The sequence below is a fragment of the Micropterus salmoides genome, unplaced genomic scaffold, assembly GCF_014851395.1.
Source record: "Micropterus salmoides isolate LMB-PRFRI ecotype aquatic unplaced genomic scaffold, ASM1485139v1 Ms_hic_scaffold_11, whole genome shotgun sequence".
NCBI lineage: Eukaryota > Metazoa > Chordata > Actinopteri > Centrarchiformes > Centrarchidae > Micropterus > Micropterus salmoides.
This window is the reverse complement of record NW_024040152.1, coordinates 3,377,931-3,399,635: the sequence shown is the minus strand read 5'-3', so window position 1 is coordinate 3,399,635 and position 21,705 is coordinate 3,377,931. Positions and strand designations below refer to the sequence as shown.

Genomic DNA, 21,705 nt, shown 5'->3' with positions numbered 1-21,705 from the left:
AAGGAAAGGTTTGCTCACCCTAAGTGCTGTTTCTGGGCAGTTCGATCGTAAAACTGGCCACCTTTGGAGCCTGATTGTTAAAATGACAAAGAAACACTAACCAGAAATTAGCTTTCTCCTGAGCAGCCTATCAGAACTCTTTTTAAGAGAGGGCAGGAGACCCTAAACTGCCCCCCCCCACACACACAAGTAACCATGGCAACTGACCTCCCTCTTTGTTTAATTACCTCACATCAAAGGATATTCTCTCCTTCACGCGTTACTTCGCAAGTTACTTAACTAGCTCTCTCCACTCCATTTGAGTAGTAATGTTACCATGTTGTTGATATTTGTTGTTGAAAAGAATCTAAAAAGAATCTAAATAAGTTAATTTTGCAGTGTTTTAATTTTCAGCAAGGATCCCTGACATTTCTTCATTTTATGTTGTAACCAAACGCTTTGGGCCCAACACTTTCTGATACTTCCTTTAGAAATTATGATAAAGAAATGTCATCGTATAGTACTCGATTAATTTTCCAGCTCGAATTAATGTTAAATCGCTAAATTCCCCAGATCCTGAGCAAAGATTGTTTTAGGATTAATCAAAGCTATCGTCATGGAACCAGAGCTAAATACAAAAAATAAGTATTACATGCCATCATCATCAAATGCCGTTTTAATGTATAAATGTCACTCTGTATTTACGTGTTCATAATCTGATGCCATTTGTGTAACTTGCTTATATTCTCTAAGTAAGAATGTAACATTCACACAAATTCATACACTGGCGGAACAGCCGCCAGGGGCAATTTGGGGTTCAGTATCTTGCCCAAGGACACTTCGACTTGCAACCTGGGGGGAGCCGGGATTGAACCGCCGCCCTTCCGATTAACATCAGCCCGGCTGACGGTGAGTGTCCTGGTTTTTTCTCCTTTTTATCAGTTATTCTGCTTTTTCCCTGGTTTTCTGTTCCCTGCCTGCCTCCCTCCCTGTGTTTTCTCCCCTGTGTGCTCTCTCTCTCTCTCTCTCTCTCTCTCTCTCTCTCTCTCTCTCTCTCCCTCTGCTCCTGAGCCCAGCCAACTACCTGCACCTGCATCCCATCAGCCACCTCGTCAGCCTGCCACACCTGCCAGTAATCACCTCATGCCTGCCTGTATTTCAACCCTGGTTCTCCACACCATCCTGGCTTGATCGTTGTAGCTCCATACCCGGTGCCACCTCCGTGTTCAGGCTATCATGTTTTTTCACATTTTCCCTGTGCTTTGTCCCCGTCACCTCTAACCCTGTCTCTCTGTCTGTTTCCCTCCTAGGGACACTCACCCTCGTCCTCCGTTCAGTCGGCTGGGCTCATCCACCGGCCCTCTCCTCCTCAGACTACCCCCACGGCGTCCTCCCTGTTCCCCCACCGCTCCTCGCTTCCTCGGTCCCAGTGTTCCCCGGCTCCTTGGCCCCCAGTCTTCCTGGTTCCCCGTGCCTGTGTTTCCCCGACATCCACCTCTCCCTCCACTCCAGTCCCTCTACCCCTTTGTAAGAGTTAATGTAAGAGAAGTTAAGTTAATTCACATTTTTGAGGTAATTTACTAAAAATATATTTACAGTGTTTATTCAGTTCACGGCATTTTTTATTTGTATCACAGTTGGTATCTAAATCATTACATTTGAATCTGTAAATCAGCTACGATATTAAGCAGAATCTACCTCTGTGTTTTCTTTGCATTTACTTCAGTCTAACTCCTGCTAGCTCCTGATTGGTTAGTTCGGTCATGTGAGAGGGAGGACGAGGAAGTGTTGTTGTTGTGACGAGGTGTGAAAAGTAAAGTGCTGCGTAAGAAAGTTATCCGTCTCCATCCTGTTGTTTTTCTCATAAAGAGTGTTCCAACCACCTAACATCGAACCCCCACGTTACATTTGGTGGCAGCGGTGGGATGATTTTGTTGGTTTTTCGCATTTGGTGAGTTTTTATTCCTCCGAACTGGGGAGATAGTCACTTTTGCTACCGGGATTTTTTTTTCACTCTTTGAGAGCACATGATGAACTGAACACTGTTAGTTGGAGATATTAAGGATTTCTGCAGTTTTTCTCGTTTTTTCATGCTTGTTGTGATTTTTGGGATTGGATTTTTCACGCTATGTCATCTGATGAAAGTGAATCTGGGCAGCCTTCCGCTTCACAACGAGTGGATGATACGAGGGCTAGTACCATCCCATTGGCCCCACATGCTGTCTCCAGTGGCCTAAAAATTGATCTTCCGCCTGCTTTTAAAGGAGATGGGACTGAATCTTTCACAAGTTGGTCTCGACGCTTCGAAGTGGCAGTACAGGCTATGACTCCACCTGATGCAGATTTTTGTACAGTAATGGCCTCCATCCTCCCCACTCGCCTAGCTGATGCTGCATTTCTGTATTGGGACAGCCTCCCTCCTTTAACTCAGAAAGACTATGACTCAGTGAAGGGGAGGCTTAGAGAAGTTTTTGGGCCTCAGTACTCCCTGCCATTCTTCCAGACACATGTGAATGCTCGCCCTCGTAAACCAGGTGAAAGTTTGGATGTGTACAGTGCAGACATCACTCGTCTTGTGCTAGAAGCTTTTCCCAACTATGACCACAACGCTATAGAAGGTGAAAAATTTGCCGTTTTGTTGCTGGATTAGATCCACTTTTACAGTCAAAAATCCATGAGATGGGTGCAGAGGACCTTGGGGACGCCGTGCGCATTGCCAGCCGCTGCGAGAGAGCACGTGCAGCACTACAACTGACTGCTGCGGGATCCATCCACGCACAACCTTCAGAACAGGTAGCCATGGTTCGTCCGAAACCTACTGATGAAAAACTTCTTCAAGCGGTTGAGCAGCTCACTCTTACTGTACACAGTTTGAAATATGAAGTAGAGCAGTTACGAGAGAAACACAGTTACCTTGCTCAGCGTGTTGACTCTAGACCTGATCGATCCTCCTCCAGTGAAGCTCGATACAGTACACGTAGTGGCTCTCCTTCACCATACCATGTCAGACAACACCCCAGAGACTATTACCCACCTGAGCAGTATTATGGTCGTGATCCCGAGTCCCGCTACGAACATTGTTCTCCTTCTCCTGTTCGTCAGAGATACAATGAGTGGAACAGCAATGACAGACGGGAACGCCAGCATTCTCCATCACGCCCATCCTACCAGTATCCTAGGTATAGTCGCCATGACGATGAGGACACTAACCAACGAAGACGCAGTCCTAGTCCAGCTCCACAGAGAAAGAGAGAGGCAAGTCCACAGACTAGGGGCACTGTCCATTTCCAGTCTCCTGAAAGACACACCCATTCTGGCGTCAACCGACAGGGAAACTTTCAGTAGCTGCTGTTGAGGGGCAAACATCGGCTACTTGTTCCCAGCCCCAGAATGATACACCACCTTTGATGCCTGAGGACACTGACTCACAACTTGATGAATCTGCTTCTTCGAACATCCTTACTATTGTTGAAGGCATTGAAGTGTGCACTTTAATCGACTCTGGCTCTTTTGTCTCCATTGTGAGTGAAGATTTCCGAAACTCCCATCCAGCTTTAAGAAAACGCCCGATGACAGCCTCTTCAGTGCCAGCTCGCTCAGTCAATGGACAGCACCTGGACATTCTTGGCAAGTTAACCGTTGGGATCAGAATTGGAAAACAGGTATGGCAGCAGGAATTTGAAGTTCTCAGAGGTGCTTATCAGCCAGTCATATTAGGTTGGGATTTTCTGGTAAAACACCGTGCTCTCCTTGACATCAAAAACAAAGTATTGCAACTGTGGGACATGAGAGTTCCTCTATTGCCCAAAGGACATGAAGTCGCCGCCTGCTGTAATGTGTCTGTGCTAGCACCCACTAAGATTCCAGCTTTGAGTGAAACCCTCATCACAGCCTGTGTGTCAGCAGCTACCCCTGCTTCTCCTATGCCAACTGGCTATTGTGGTGTTCTCATGCCCAACCCAGCCTGTGACATCATTGTGGCGCACTCTCTCAGTGAAGTTCAAAATGGCACAACTGTTGTTCGAGTTTTGAATCCCTCCAGAGACGACATTGAGCTGCATTCTGGTCAACACCTTGGTGAGTTTCATTCAGCTTCCTCTGTTGATATCATGCCAGCTGGAGAAACATGCTGTGCCATCTCACCTGCACCTGATTCAGCCCTACCCATTCAGATAAATGAAACAAACCTGTCACCTTCTCAAGCCCAGTCTCTGAAGTCACTGCTTCAGAAATACTCAGTAGTATTCAGTAAACACTCAGAAGACAGAGGTCGCACAGGAATAATCAAGCATCGTGTACGCACTGGTGATGCCACACCAATTAAACAGAGAGCCTACAGAGTGACACCAGAACAGAGAGCGGAAATACAAACTCAAGTGGAAAACCTGTTGAAGGCAGATGTCATTGAAGAAAGCTATAGTCCCTGGGCTGCACCTGTGGTTTTGGTGCGTAAGAAAAATGGCACATGGCGTTTTTGTCTAGACTATAGAAAACTCAATGTAGTGACAATCAAAGACTCCCACCCTCTTCCCAGAGTCGATGACGCGCTGGATGCTTTGTCCGGCTCGGCCTGGTTCTCCACCATGGACCTGCAACATGGCTATTGGCAAGTTGAGCTGGAAGAGGAAGACCGTGAAAAGACAGCATTTACAACAGGCAGCGGACTTTATCAGTTTAAAGTTATGCCGATGGGACTCACCAACGCTCCAGCCACATGCCAACGCCTGATGGAAATGGTACTTCGTGGCCTTCCATGGAAAACATGCCTTGTGTATTTGGATGATGTCCTCATTTACAGCCACTCTTTCAGTGAGCATCTCCAGCACCTTGAAGAAATCCTCTTCAGATTTCAGTCAAGTGGCCTGAAGCTAAATCCATCAAAATGCTGTTTTGCCAGAGATCAGGTACAATTTCTGGGCCATGTGGTATCCAAAAACGGCATTCAGCCAGACCCACGCAATGTGAAAAGTGTTCAAGACTGGCCTACTCCACGGACAGTAACAGAAGTAAGAGCATTCCTTGGACTCTGTTCATATTATCGCAAGTTCATCCGAAACTTTGCACATCACAGCGTCCCACTACATGCACTCACTGCAAAGAATGCTGCTTTCCAATGGACTTCTCAGTGTCAGGATGCATTCACTTACCTGAAGCATGCACTCACAAACCCTCCTGTGGTTGCCTTTCCTGACTTCACATCACCATTCTCCCTCTACACAGATGCTTCATGTTCTGCTATAGGTGCTGTACTGGCTCAGACACAGGGACATCAGGAAAAAGTGGTTGCATACGCTAGCCATGTTCTCACAAAAGCAGAAAGGAAGTGGTCAACTTACGATAGAGAACTCTGGGCTATCGTCTGGGCGGTACGACATTTTCGCCACTATCTTTACAAGCAGCCCTTTGTTATTATCACAGACCACAAACCTCTCTTGGGTCTCAGGAAAATACCCATTGACAATGACAGAACTGGTCGTCGTGCAAGATGGGCTCTTGAACTTGATCCTTTTGAGTGGACTGTAATTCACAAAGACGGCCACCGCCATCTTAATGCAGATGCTATGTCACGTCGCCCGGCGGACACCAGACCAACAGAGCAGAGCACCTCCTGTAAGACTCTTGCCAGTTCACACCCTAATGAGAGGCATTCAAGCCCTGTAAGGCCATCTTGTCTTGTCAGTTCTGTACATCACCATAGCCCCTGCAGTACTAATCCGAAACCAATTTCCTGTAACCAGACCACTTCACAGACTCCAGCTCCAGACTTAAAGTGTGCTCCCCAGTTGGTCTCCTCCACATTTGTGCTTCAACTCCCTGAAGAGGACCTTAAAAAGGCACAACGACAAGATGTCACACTGTCCGAGGTTATTAACTGGAAAGCTAAAGGTCAGAAGCCTCCATACTGGTACATGAAAAAACGCACGCCTGTTGAAAAAGCACTTTGGCAAGAGTATCACAGACTACCTTTCATAATGGGTTTCTCTGTCGTAAAGTGTTCGATCCACACACTAAGTCAGCACTTTATCAGGTTGTTGTTCCTCATGCCCTTAAAGACACTGTCCTACAGCTGTTGCATGGGAATCCAGTAACTGGTCATCTGTCAGCAGACAAAGTCCTGAAACGGGCTCAGCAACTGTGTTACTGGCCATTCATGTCACGTGATATTAAGATGTGGTGCAAGCAGTGTACCCCATGTGATGCGAGACGGAGTCCCACACCCCATCAGAGAGCTCCAATGCAAACTATTGTTGCTACTGAGCCATTCCAAAAGGTTGCAGCAGACATACTTGAGCTCCCCATCACCAGCCGTGGCAACAGGTATGTGCTTGTTGTTCAAGATTATTTTTCTAAGTATGTCAACCTCTATGCCATTCCAGACCAGCGCTCTACGACAGTTGCAAAATTTCTGTTTGAAAACTACATCTGTGAGCATGGGATTCCAAAAATGCTGCACACAGATCAAGGACGGCAGTTTGAGTCTGACCTAGTGAAGAACCTGTGTCAACTATTGGGTATTCAGAAAACAAGGACCAGCCCATATCATCCTCAGTGTGACGGCATGGTTGAAAGGTTCAATAGGACACTTATAGATCAGTTAGCCAAGTTACTTCTTCAACAGTCAGGTGAATGGGATGACTGTCTCAATCAAGTTGCCTTGGCCTACAATACCAGCCCTCACTCTACTACAGGCTTCACTCCGTTCTTCCTCACACATGGGCATGAAGCTAGGATGCCTGCCAACATACTGTTGCCTAACAACACACCATCTTCATCTACTCCAGGTTCTCATTCTGACTATGTCGCACAGTTAACCCAGAAACTTCAGTCTGCCTTCAGCGCTGCTTCCTGGAACAGAGACTGTGCCCACAATCGTCAGAAACGGCAGTATGACAACAGTGCCAAGCACACTCCCTATGTGCTCGGAGACCTTGTGTGGTTAAATGACCCCACTACAGCAAAACAAAAACTCGCTCCACACTGGAAGGGCCCCTTTAAATATTGGAGTGCCTTGGATCTGATGTGGATTCTCCGGGAGTGACCTACAGGATTCATTACCTCCTGGATCCGTCTAGCAAATCCCAGGTAGTCCATTACAACCGCCTCAGACCTTACAACGCACCTGTGCCTGATTGTGGACAGAGGACACCTGTTTGTGAGTCATCTTTGCAACCTCAACTCCCTTGCTTGACGGCATTGTCGGGTGCTTTGCCCTTTACATCTTCACGGTTTGCAGCATCCAAGGGCAGTACCACTCCGGGCTGCCGCAGTGCTCCCTCAGTGACCCCTCAAATCTGCCAGCCACAGACCAACTCCCACTCTCCCTTGTCCCCTACTTCTGGGACTGTTTCCCCCTCAGGCAAGTTGCTAGTTTGCCAGTCTGACACGGTCCCCTCTGCCATTCCTGGGCAAGGCTTGGGTTCTTCAGCTCGCCCAAGACGATGTCAAGTTAGACCTCCCAGATACCTGATGGACTATGTTCTAAAGTAAGACTGTTGCCTTGTTCTTCTAATAGCGGTTGCTGCTTCTCCGTATGTAATGTGAAACGGGGACGTTTCTTTTCGGGGAGGAGGAAGAAATGTAAGAGTTAATGTAAGAGTTAAGTTAATTCACATTTTTGAGGTAATTTACTATATATATATATATTTACAGTGTTTATTCAGTTCACGGCATTTTTTATTTGTATCACAGTTGGTATCTAAATCATTACATTTGAATCTGTAAATCAGCTACGATATTAAGCAGAATCTACCTCTGTGTTTTCTTTGCATTTACTTCAGTCTAACTCCTGCTAGCTCCTGATTGGTTAGTTCGGTCATGTGAGAGGGAGGACGAGGAAGTGTTGTTGTTGTGACGAGGTGTGAAAAGTAAAGTGCTGCGTAAGAAAGTTATCCGTCTCCATCCTGTTGTTTTTCTCATAAAGAGTGTTCCAACCACCTAACATCGAACCCCCACGTTACACCTTTATCCCTCAATAAACCTCCTTCCCTCAGAGTGCTGCGTTTGGGTCCTCTCTGTCCCCACACAACCCCATAACAGCCAGGCTCAGTCATTCAGCCACACTGCTGGAGCAGGCACTCAAACTTGATCTTGGTAAATACGGTTTATTAGAACAAATTTGGGGGCTTCAAATCAGTCTGGTTGTAGGATGTTGTTTTCAACCTTTACGCTAATACACAAATGTTTTTGTCTCTCTGAGCAACAGTAACTGATCAATTCATGCAAAAAAAAAGTCATGTACTGCAAGTTTGATACCTTTTGTAGCTTTTATTACACATTTCTATTCCAGATTAAGATGCAGTTAGCAGTGCCAGTCTCTTGTAACAGTGGATAATAGCAGGCTCTTGCAGTGTTAAGATGCCCATTAGATTGAGATGGGAGGTGAAGCTAAAACCTTCCCTGCATCACTGAGTACCCACACAGTGCAAGGCCTTAAAATATGAGACTGAACATTTTATTATTGTTACGATCTGTGTGGGAATTCATTCCCTTTACTCTGCAGATACTGTAGGCCAGTCTGCTGAGGTGTTTGGTGTTAAGAAGGTTATGGTGTTCTTAGAATGATCTCACACTTTGCAGGACTCCAGACTGCAACCATTTTTTGAGACAGTGCGAGCATTTTTTTACTACCAATTACATGTGCGACCTGCAAAGTTTAAAGATTCAATTAGAAAAACTTTATTAATACCCAACGGGGAAACCTGATTGCCACCAGCTCACATCACGCAACATACAATATAAACCGAAAAGACAAATTATTTTTTATTTCATGTTGAAAAACGAGGACCGACAGACAAGCGATCCACTGGTAGTAACAATGGCAACGGCTCCTGTGCACTGCTGAATCTCTGCCAGGAGCTACAACTATGTTTTCTTTATAGACTATAGAAAACAGAAGAATATATCTAGTAGAAATTACTGAAAATGAATGTGTTAATTTTGTTCTGTTTGTTTTCTGGACACCAGTAGGAGGAGTGAACATTGTACTTTTGTAGGCTATAGGAGTGCTTTTTGGACTTTTGTATCATAGGCCAACTTGCTTTCATTGTTGTAGCTTATGTTCAAGGTAAACATGTGACGTTGGTTGATACTTTTCATGTGATTGATGCTTGAATATATAGATAATCATTTGAGCAAACTCTGTAGCTTGTGTTTCTAATAGTTTTTTCTGTCTGGCCGCGTACAATTGTATGTGTTATGGTTGGTTTAGGCCAGTGGGGTCCGAGGACCTCTAGGGGTCTTTGAAGGATTTCAAGGGGGTCCCCAGCAAAAAGGGAAATTTTTTATTTTCACTATTATTCCATCCATAAGAAACACAGTTACAGAACATATGACTATTTTGGTCATGGGTTTTTATACTCTTTCTGTAAGAAAACATCTAAACACCAAAATCCTATCAGATGGGGAATCCTGGGACATAATCTTATCAAATGGGGGTCTGTGCTCGAATTTGTATCAGTTTGGGGGTCCTTGATGTGATGCAATTTTTTTTGTTGTTTTTGAATGAAACATGCAATGTCTTACAGTGTATGATGTATTTTAATAAGATCTTAAGTGAAAGTATTAACTTGTGCAACTGTATAATAACAACATTGTTGTAATTTTCAGCAAAATAGAATAAGACTTTATTCTCTTAACATTTGATCAACCCACAGAATATGACAAAAGCACAAAGATACAATCCTTCACGTCAGAATAAGACATTTACTTCACTGTTAGAATGTTTTCTCATACCTTTTTTTTTTTTTAACCACTTCCTTTTTCACTTCCCCTTTTGCCTGGAGGCAGAAAAAGAGGACCTGGGCCAGCAGATCGATTGCAGAAATGTAAAACATCATGTTTTGAGGGGGAGCTGTGTGTTAGAGCTGTTCTTGATAAATTAGGTTGTTGGCAAATGTCTTGCAGACACAGTGTAACATATGAAAACACTGAGATATACAATATCAACAAGATCATCATTTTTACCACGGATATTTGTGATCCCTGTAATATTACAAAAAATATATATGTCGGAAACATCATATCTAACTGAAGAGGAAAATGTAAAAGCTATTTTATACAAAGGAGGAATCAGTGATGTGTTACATTTATTCTCTACAACAGCCTGAGTTTAGAGTTTTATGCACAGCTGAGAAGAAACAATGTGTACCAAAGTACAGTCTTTGTCTTTTTAACACCGTCTCAGCAACATTAACACATGCAGCATCATTTTAAAGTCAAACTGCTGTAAAGAGGCCAACATTTGACCTGCAAGAAAGAAAGAAAGCACTTCAGTAACAGAACAGAACATATTATGATATTGGTGTCAGAGAACTGATAACTTATGTTGATTATTTATCCCAACCTAATGATTGCTTTGACATAAACAGATAACACATAACCGTCCCCTGTACCTGCAAGTACTGTATTCACCAATCAGCAACAACATTGTGACCACCTGTAGGTCCCCCTTTTGCAGCCATAACAGCCCTGACCAGTCGAGGCGTGGACTCCACTACACCTCTGAAGGTGTGCTGTGGTATGTGAGACCAGGACTTTAACATCAGATCCTTTAAGTCCTGTAAGATGTGAGGTAGGGCCTCCATGCATCAGACGTGTTTGTCCACCACATCCCACAGATGCTCGATTGAGATCTGGGGAATTTGAGGCCGAGTCAACACCTTGAACTTGTTGTGATCCTCATCATCCACATGCTGAGCATCAATGCGTGTACGGTTCCACACACACACACACACACACACACACGTGTATATATATAAAAAACAGTTCTATATAAATAAGTAAAGCTTGCAAAGTGCAATAAATACGTGATAAATAGGCAGTAAACATTAAAAAGATATAGAAATAAGAAATATAAATAAAGAAATTAAATAAATCACAAATCCACACACACATGTTTCTAATGGACATAGTAACAAAACTTGTCATGGCTCTCTTGGTCCTGACTGTGAGTGATCTGTATCTCTGGCCTGAGGGTAGAAGACTGTAGTGGCTGTGCAGTGTGTGAGTGGTGTCTGAGGCTATTTGTGTTCCTTTTAGTTTAGTCCTCCTGTAGTAAATACTGATAAGTGGTTCCTGCACCTGTCCGATTATTTTACTGCTCATTCTTATGATTTTGTTTAGTGTGTTGCGATGGATGTTGGATAATGATCCAATCCAGGCTGATGTGTTGAAGGTTATTTCAGATTATATGAAGCATTTGCGGAAAGCTATCAGGACTGACTGATGAACCTGAAGTCTGCGGAGCTTCCTCAAGAAAAAGAGGTGCAGAAAATGTTTTCACTGTTTGGCTGGAAGGTAAGTTTGTGATCAATTATTGTCCTGAGGTCTCTATATGATTCAACCCTTTCTATCGGCCGGTTGTTGACTAACAGAGTGGGGATGATGGAAACATTTTTGCGGAAGTCAACAACCAGTTCCTTTGTTTTAGAGAGGTTGAGGTTAAGACAGTTCTGCTTGCACCACTCTGCAAAGATGTCCATCTCAGTCTGTAACCAGGGTCAGCCTGGGCACCCTGACTGGTCTGCGGCTGTACAAAATACATTGTGATGCACTGTGTGTTCGGACACCTTTTGTTTGAACTTTTTCAGCAATTTGACCTTCAGTAGCTCATCTGTTCGATCAGAACACACGGGCCAGCCTTCGCTCCCCACGCGCATCAGTGAGGCTGCCCATGATTTCCTTTTGTCGACCACTTTCAGTAGGTACTGACCACTGCAGACCAGGAAAACCCCACAAGAGCTGCAGTTTCAGAGATCCTCTGACCCTGGACAAAATGTTAAACTTGCTGCCTAATATATCCCACCCACTGACAGGCGCCATGGTAATGAGATGATGAGTGCAGTTCACTTCACCTGTCAGTGGTCATAATGTTCTGGCTGATCTGTGTGTATCAGAACACAAATAGTAACCAGACCCTGGAACATTCTCTTGATAAGAAGTTCTGCAGCGCCTCCTGTTGGACACTTAGTAAAAATGTAAACTGTCACACAGGAAACAGGAAACTGAGCAGTCTTGTTGGTCCCTTTCATCAACCTGCTGGTACACTGCATATCTAACAAAACAGAAGAAAATTACATTCAAAGTTATTAATCATTTCATTAATAAATCAGTAATTTAAATGTAACAGTTTTTCTTTAGGCCAGTGACTGTATTTTCCTAAATGCTGGTGTCAGTAGTCAGACTCACATTGCCATCATAATCCAATTTCTAACTGCACACATACCGACAGACGACTTGTGCGCTTTCATAATTGAAGGCAGCTACATAACGAAAACATCACCACGGTGCAGGATGAGAGGAGTGTGGCAGAAGTTAGCAGACAGCGATGGACTTCACATGACAGGATTCACAATTTGAACAGATCTTTATGAAAAGCTGTTTTGATTCTTTTGATGGGTGGACCCCCACAGACTAAAGGAATATAAATAATCAAGAAAGGACACATTTGGACTTAAGAGGCTTCAGAGGTAACAGCAGTCAGCACTTTTTTTCTTTTCATCTCTTGTAGGCCTACCATGCAGGTTACACCAGTAAATCTATAAGTATTAAATGTTGGGGCTCGTTGTTTCTGTTAAATGAACTGAACGACTGAACTGTGGAGAATCTAACCGATGTGTAGCATGTCCATACTGACACAATGATAAACATTAATATTTGATCTAAGCAGAAGCAGCTGAAGCAGCAGAAGCAGCGACCCTGCGGGGTTTAAGAGGTTTTATTTGTCCAAAGAACTTCTATAAAAACTAGACCAGGCGTGTCATAAGACCAAATCCCACAGTTATCACTGATGAATGTCACATCAACAATTGAGAGACAGATGTCAGATATTTAAACACTGTACTTCAATAAACGCATGCAGAGATAGACATAAAATGTTCACAACGAACTATGAGCAGTTCTCCTCTGTATTTACACATAAACAACAAGACGTGTGGTGGATTAAAAGGTATTTCATCTGTTGTTTTGAAGTTATTTTTTCTGTTGCTCTCCTCCTCCTCCTCCTCCTCCTCCTCCTCCTCCTTCTTTTCGTCCACCTGTGAGTGATGACCACAGCATGCTGCCTTGTCTTCAGTGCTTTAGGCCACTCACTGTGACAACCAGTTCCTCCCGAGTCATACACACGATTAGGTCTTATGAACGAAACGTTCATTGAACGACACAACACTAGTCTGAGTTTCAGAGTTTCAGAGCAGAGCTGCATGACAGCGCTGCCACAAATGACGTGAGTCGCAAGCTCGCAACTGTGTAGGCGTATCTCCGCAAAGTAGGTGTTGTAAACTCAGCTCTGAAAAAATAGTCTGCAATAGGAGTGCAAATGTAATGTAATGTAATAAAGTTTCACCTTTTTGAACCTCAGTTTTCAGAGTTTCAAAACTTTTTTCACACATTCACACACCAGTTTTCAGGTTTCAAACCTGGAAAACAAACTAATTCACTGGGAGAACACTGACAAATTTGAAACTCTGATAAATTGTTCTGAAGAAGGACAATTCAAAAACAACATAATGTTTGCAGAGATTTTTTCATTTTTTTACATTTTGCAAGCTTGCAAATTTTGGTTTTCAATCTTACAAAACTTTTTTTTTAAGATTTTGAGTTTTCAAACACTTAGTTTCAACCTTTCAGAACTTCATTTTCAGTTTTGAATCAAGGCAGGATATTAATCCCATAACGTTGCTACTTTCAAAATAAAATACCCTATGCAGACCCCCGATCAACAATAAACACAGTTAAAAAAGACAAAAAAGAAACAATTTAACTACGTAATACTTAATCATAGCAGAAGGTCAAAAAGCTATAGCACTTATCACTAAATCAACAAAATCTAAAGATGTCAAGAAAATCAGGAAGGCAAAACCCTCTTATTCTGAAATGCTCCCTGTGGGATCTGCAGATCGGAGTGAAAGCGGATGACATAAGTCGCTTTTCCACTGCACGGTACCAGCTTGACTCGCCTCAACTTGCCTTTTATTGGTTTTCCACTGTGGAAAAGTTGTACCTGCTTCCAGGTACTTTTTTTTGGATCACCTCCTTTGAGGTAATTCCAAGCGAGTTGAGGCAAAATGTGACGTGAAAACACAGCAGATAGTTAATTAGTCAGAGAGAATCCTCACTATTCACTGCATCAACATTGGTTTTCATACCGCTTATCTGTCTTTACATTCTGAGGAATGTTGATACGTTTTAACTTAAATCCAGAGACAGCTGTTTGCGGGTTGCTGGTATGTGTGTCGCATTGAATATTACATCGCGGCAGTTGTGTGTGGCGTCTGGGTACTATCTGTAATGGGAAACAGCCAAATCGAGGCGAGGCGAGTTGAGCTGGTACTGGTAATGGAAAATGGCTATAGAGCTGTGAATAATGTAGCAGAAGCACAAAAAGGTCATGTTAAATCGTTAAATCGTTATCGTCGGGCAGGCTGCACGCTCCGCTGCTGAAACACTAGGCTTCCAGTGGAAGTTGAGGAAGGAACTAAACCACGGAGTAGTATGAGGTTGCAGTTTCAGGATCGCAATCCTAGGACCGGAACTGCATATCTAGGACCCTTGTTTACTTTGATACTGCCAGCTAGCTGGCTGGGTAGCTAGCTATGTTACTCTTGACAGCCCCCCGAAGCCAATAATCCTTACCCTAACCATCACCGAGTGTGTGCCTGAACATATTTTATTGATTATATGCATGTCGACCGGTTAACCCTACAGCTGCGCACATCGGCCGTGTTGCTGTGCATTACCACCACCACTCCACTAGATGGCGCTGTCGCAAAAGAACTACGGTCCTAGCACTGCAGCCTCTGGTACTGCAGCTACATAATATTGAAACCACGGCCCACACGCCGCCTGTGTGAGTCCGGGGTTATATATAGCAGCCTAAGAATTCCCATGATGCATGGCGGTGAAGGGAGTTTTTAAAAAAAATGTCTGCTTAGAATATTGAGGGTTTTTTTGGTAATTGTCATTCTCATGGAGGTTTACTATTGAAACCAGGAGTGAAGTGCCTGTTTCGTTTGATAATAATGGCTGCACTGTTTTTTGTTTGTTTGTTTTTTTATAGTGGTTAATGCCTGCATGCAATTCTCTGCTGTGATTGTGTCCACAAGCAAATGACAACACATTGGCGGCCCACGTAGCCGGGCCCCTGGGTCGGATGCCCCCATGTACGCACGCTATCTCTGCTTATGGGCCCAGCTATTAATGCCAAAAAATTATCAGTTTATCATGTTTAGTTCTGTACTGATAAGAACACTCTTTCTATCCATTTCACAGTTAGTTTATAATTTCATGCAGCTTTCTTTTCCAAATCCACACATTGATCTTAATCCCTTTTTGTATCATCTCAGAAAATACATTTAACACATATATACAAAAGTAGCTTTTTTATGTGGGGGAAAAAGTCCTATGGTCCTCTACAATCCTCTTTTGACCGTTCTGAAATATAACTTGCAGTCAAATAACAAATGAAAATGCCTTTAGAAAGGTTTATTTGCACAATAAAAAAACATGCAATGAAATTAAAATATAGAAGAAACAACTTGTTGCATTGTTTAAAAAAAGTAATTTAAGCAAAAAAAAAAACAACCCAAAACAAGTTACTGATTTATAAAATGACCCAAAAACGTCAATCAATTACAATCAGTAATTTAAACAACTTCTTGACTCAGTTTTCCGTTCTCTCCCTTCGAACATGACAAAGGAGGGAAGACTAAATCCTGCCTACATGTGTGTTGCCTCAGCAGGGATGATATTACATGAGAAAAGTTGATCTCAGGAGAAACAGATCTGAAAGCAGCACAGAATGCCTGAGAGCTGCACTGACTGATGTTTTATATATTTTGAAATGTCAGCTGCCACCTGAATTTTGTGTTTCCTTTTCCATAAATAAAAACATTTCCACCATAAATTGGTGCAGAAACTTTCACCAGAATGCAGGAAATGAAGTGTTTAATGATCATAAGTTCTTGGAAGGTCCCTCCAGACCCCCCGCTAACTTGTCTCTGCATTGAGGATATCTTTAAAACACTGATTAAGGAACTTTCCCTCTCGTTCTTGTGAAATTAATATCGCATTTCGTGGTGTCTCACAAGTGTCTCTCCACAGCCCTAATCTGAGCCCCTCAGTCCCCACCACTTTTCAACACAAAGTGATGCCCTTGAGATCAACTTTTCTAAGTAATCTCTAAAAAATTTAGCCTGTGGCACATATTCACGTCAACAATTAATAAAAATTCATTTATAAACCCCTGAACTTTAGCTCCTGTGTCTCAGCAAGTTTTATGTGCATTTTCTAAACTTTCTGCACATTCAAAATCTCTCCCACATATCACATATTTCAAGAATAATAATAAGTTGTAATAATTTGAGAAAAAAGTTATACTATTACAAGAATGAAATTGCAATTTAATAGGAATAAAGTCATATTTTTATTTACCAAAATCTATCTACCCTGTACTCTGCTGTGCATTGGCATACATTTGTGTCTTTTTGATATAGTAGCATCCCCGTTAGACAGACACAGGACAGTTTGGGACTGTACTGGATGAGACAAGGAGGTGGAAAACTGAAACAACCTGAATTGTATCACTAGAGTGTCTGGGTTTTTTTTTTTAGACACACACAAGTTTTTGCTTTAAAAATTACATTTATTTTTTTGTGAAGTACAAGTCAGTAGTATGACTGCAGTGTTTAAAGAGATAAAGCCTTCTTTTTGCAGATCCATCTGTTTCTGTCACCACAGCTCACTGATTTCCATCCTTCTGTCTCTACAGAAATTACACACTGACCGTTGGTAGCAGGTTGTTGTATCCAGGAGCTGAGGGAAGAACATGATGTTTAGATGCAGGCTGATAGATTTTATGCTTCAAAATGTTTATGAATGTGTCTCTTACTTTTCAGTCAGAACACTTCCATCGACCCACTTCCATTTCCCATCTTCAGCTCTCAGACCAATCCAGTATCCCTTGGTTCCTGAACTGCCCCAACTTTTATCATTGATGAATGTCTGACAACAGAGAGACAGTTATCAGATATTTAAACACTATACTTAAATTAACACACTGTGGCCTACAGACTCAGTGTGTTCAGTACTACACAAAATAAACTTTCTTTGAATATAGGCTGTCTTCTCGTTACCTTCTCCGTTTTATCAACTATAACAACCAGATCTGAAATCTTTCCTCTGCAGTCTTCTCGAGCTTCTTCCCAGGTTTTCTGACCAGAAACATCAGGGTCATTAATGTCATAGCAGCTGGACTGGGAGGGTAACCAGTCATCCTGACATGCTTTACACGTTCTGTCTGAAACAACAGAGACAAACCAATAAACAACATTACTGCGTTGTGTTATTTATTTTTATGTTATGTTATGTTTAATCTTATTAATGGGATCTGAACATACTTTGGTTCTTTGGTTTTGGGCAGTAGGCATCAATGCTCCACTGAGCTCGACTGACGTTGAGCTCATTCCACTTTGTCTCCATGTTCCGTATCTGTTCCGTTAAGTTGTTCCTCTCTGTCTCCAGCTTCATTTTTTGTGATGTCAGGTTCTGGTTTTCTGCAGACAGCTTGGTGTTTTGTGATGTCAGGTTCTGGTTTTCTGCAGACAGCTTGGTGTTTTGTGATGTCAGGTTCTGGTTTTCTGCAGACAGGTTTGTGATGTTACTTTTTAAGACAGTATAGGCTTGTGTCAGGTTGTCCAACTGGACTGTCAGATTGTTGTGTTCCCTCCTCAAGTTTTAATTTTCTGAGCTGAGTTTGTTGTTCTGGTTTGTCAGGTTTCCATTGAGAGCCAGTAGAATCGTTTGGTTTTCTTTCAGCTGGTTCAGCTCACTTTCATGAATTAATGTAACAACTGCAAATGGAAAATGTTCTTCTTAAGTGATAATAATAATGAAATTTTGTCTTTGTCATTTTCCCATTTTTGGAAGCTTTGTGTTACTTCAGCTTTTCTAGCTTTTTGGGAGTGCACTCATTATGTTTCTGAAAATTATGAAATCAAGAAATCCCATGAAAAAAATAAAACAATGTTTTCCATTTTACTCAAGCCATTTGCTTCCTGTTGAAGCCTTGAATTTGACATTGCCTAAAAGAACTAGGTACTATAATTGTAAGTAAAAATGAATCAAATAGTGTATTTGTTTCTAGCCGTGTGCTAGCAGGCCTTTATGGCAGCAGGACGATGTCCGTGGGAATGACCAAAAATCGATAGTGGTCGTATTCATTGTTGTGAAGGAACATGTCAGCCAGTGCAAAAGTCTGGTTCACTGATGTGTTTTTAATAGTTTATACAAACTTTGGAGCTCTGTGGCACGGAGGAATAAGATATATCAGGCTTTAATACAATGTGATATACTGTTAGTAGCATCAATTCATTGATGGTTTGGGTCTGATCAAATAAAAATAAATACTGACAATAAGAAAAATATAGAATACAATTTGACTCATCCTGTAATCCCTTTTATGCATACATGTCTATATTTTCCAATAATTCTGTGACCACCCTTTTTTCCCAATGTTGTCCTTGATGGTGACAAACCCAAGAGCAGGTTGCACTGTACATTACAATAGGCAGAATGTAGAATAAATGGTTGTAGTTGTTGTTGACAATAAAAATTGCATAAACAAGAACAGTCTTGTGACATATTTACTGTCTGCATACATTTCTACATTGATTATTTTGTGCAGAAATTAACTTTGTAATACATTTAGTAAACAATTAGAGGCAGAGATCTATAGGTAAAACAACCTGTTAATAGATCCTCTGGTTACGGTTATAGTAATGTTACAGAGGAAAACTGGTGCTGTTATTCTTCCAGGTGTGTCTCAAGTCTGAGGTACTGCATAGACTACCTGTTTTGTATACTTACTGTAGACACAGACTGCTATCATGCCCAACAGCAAAATGACACAAAGAATCCCCAAACAACAAGCCACCTGCTGATAGCAGCGACCTCTGCTGTTTGTTTTCATCTCTGGCAAAAGTCCTGCTGAGACTAAACAACACATATACTGTAAATATAACCAGTCTGAGTTATGAAGAAGAGATCTTTCAAAGTTACAGTATTTTCATTACAAAATTCCCTCTGTTTTATATTAAAAAGTAAGAGTAGGAGACAGGAGATGAACCACTTGATTTATCTCAGACTACCAAAGGCTCATACTAGCTTCAGATAAACTTTGAAACACATTTCTATACAGAACAAAGACTGTAATTATTTTTCTCTTACATTCAAAGCACATTACAAAGAGATCTCTTAATGGTCAGTACAAACAGGAGGAATGATTATATGAGTAGTGATCTTAAAGCAGTATTAGCAGTAGGCCTATTACTAGAAACATTACAGTAATACTGAATGTTCAGAACTTCCTGAATTTTATCTACTCTGGTTTTAAATTATGACAGAATTGTTCTTTGTGGCGATTTTAATATTCATGTTGATGACCCCAACAATGTTAATGCAACTGACTTTTTAAATATGGCCCCTTCTTTTAACTTCAAACAACATGTCAAAGGGCAAACACATAACCGTGGTCATACACTGGACTTGGTTTTTACCCTGGGTGTCTGCATTTCCTCTGTGGAATTAGTGGACATGACCACATCTGACCACAGATGTATTGTTTTTAGCTGTGATTCGCCTGTTACTCATGCCGCCTCACCAAGCTCTGTGTGTTCTCGCTTCTTTAATGAACAAAGTGTTTTAAAGTTTTGCGCATTCTTTCAGAGCCAAAGCCAACACCTGTCTGATTCCAACACCAACAATCTGGTCGATCACTTCAATCATATCTGCTTGTCATCACTAAATATTACTGCTCCTCTAAAGGTTAGGCCTACATCTAAAGCTAGTAAGCAACCCTGGATAAATGACAGCATTCGCAGCCTCAAAAGGGAATGCAGGAAAGCAGAGCGCAGAAATAATCCAGTCTCCAAGTCCATTACCTCAGTCTGAAGTAATTAACTACAATAACATGGTTAAGGATGCGAGAACACACTATTTTTCTGAACTCATTACTACACATAAACACAATCCCAGGTTTCTGTTTAAGACTGTGGATCAGCTGGTAAACCCAACCCCTCCTTGTGCCTCAGCTGGAAGTAATGATGACTGTGAATTGTTTTTATCTTATTTTACCAATAAGGTGGTGTCAATCAGAGCCTCTATTACCCCTGCAGACTCTTACTCAGAGGTTCCTCACCAGCAACAAGAGAGTTTAACCAGTTTTATCCCATCGACTTGTCTGAGCTTTTAAAAACAGTATCACAAATGAGAACTTCCTCAAGCCCACTTGATGTAATACCTACAAAGTTTTTACTGAAAGTAATAGATTCTGTTGTTTTCAACAGCTCCCTATCTACTGGTTGTGTCCCTAATTATTTTAAAACGGCTTGCGTGAACCCACTTTTAAAGAAACCTGGTTTAGATCCCTCCCCCCCACATAATTTTAGACCAATTTCAAAACTGCCTTTTATTGCAAAGATTCTAGAAAGAATTGTGTCCAAACAGCTGCTCACTGTACTGGAAAATAACAAAACTTTTGAAAAGTTTCAATCTGGCTTCAGGAAGTACCACAGCACTGAGACTGCCCTGCTTAAAGTCACCAATGACCTTTTAATGTCTGCTGATGAAGGCATGTGCTCAGTCCTTGTACTCCTGGACCTTAGCACTGCTTTTGACACCATTGATCACAACATCATGTTAGACAGACTGAGGCACTGGGTGGGGATCTCTGGTACGGCCCTAGAATGGTTTTCATCCTACCTGTCAAAGAGGAAGTTTTGCGTGTCTGTAAACAACTATGTCTCCTCGTTCTGTCCAGTTAAATATGGTGTGCCTCAGGGGTCGGTCTTAGGACCCATTTTGTTTTCCTTGTATCTGCTTCCCATTGGACATATTATCCATAAACATGGCATTTCTTCACTTAACAACTGCCTTTGTGAAGTTAAAAAATGGATGTCAAATAATTTCCTCCAGCTGAACTCAGACAAAACAGAAATCCTGGTCATCGGGTCCCAGCAGATGGCAAAACAAATACTGCCATCTGCTGGTTCCCTAGTAAATCACATTAAGCCTGTGGCAAAGAACCTTGGTGTTTGGTTTGATAGTAATTTAAATTTCGAGCAGCACACCACAAAGCTTGTTCAATCATGTTTTTATCAACTTAGAAATATAGCAAAAATTCGATCTATGTTAACTTTTAAGGACACCGAGACCATTTTACACGCCTTCATCTCATCATGCCTGGATTATTGCAACAGCCTTTTCACCTGTTTAACCCAAAAATCTATTGATCGACTCCAGACTGTCCAGAACTCAGCTGCCAGGCTTTTAACCAGAACAAAGAAATATGACCACATTACTCCTATTTTAGCTTCATTACACTGGCTCCCAGTATGTTTTAGAATTGACTTTAAAATTCTATTGATCACTTTTAAAGCTCTTCATGGCCTCTTGCCTTGTTATATTTCTGACCTTTTAGTCCCATACACACCAGCACGTACCTTGAGATCCTCAGGCAGAGGTCTGTTGTCTGTTCCAGAGTCTCGACTGAAAACTAAAGGGGACAGAGCGTTTGCTGTCAGGGCCCCGAGGCTCTGGAACAGCCTGCCCGAGGAAATCAGGTCGGCTGAGTCAGTGAACTCTTTTAAGTCCCTTCTTAAAACATACTTTTATAGGAGAGCCTTTCCCGATCTTATTTGACTTTATTTATCCCTTTTATTTTATTCTGTTTTA

At 42.0% G+C, this 21,705-nt stretch overlaps 1 protein-coding gene across 1 annotated transcript in view; it reads right to left on the bottom strand.

The window, feature by feature from the left end:
- Positions 1–16,627: 16,627 nt before the first annotated feature.
- Positions 16,628–21,705, bottom strand: part of LOC119896963 (C-type lectin domain family 4 member G-like) — a 30,683-nt gene continuing 25,605 nt past the window's right edge. Inside the window, exons 3-4 of the mRNA XM_038710435.1 lie at positions 16,865–16,977; positions 16,628–16,788 (exon numbers count right to left, since the gene is read on the bottom strand). Coding sequence (XP_038566363.1) covers positions 16,662–16,788; positions 16,865–16,977 — 240 coding nt within the window. The 3' untranslated portion in view covers positions 16,628–16,661. The remainder of the gene's footprint in view (positions 16,789–16,864; positions 16,978–21,705) is intronic.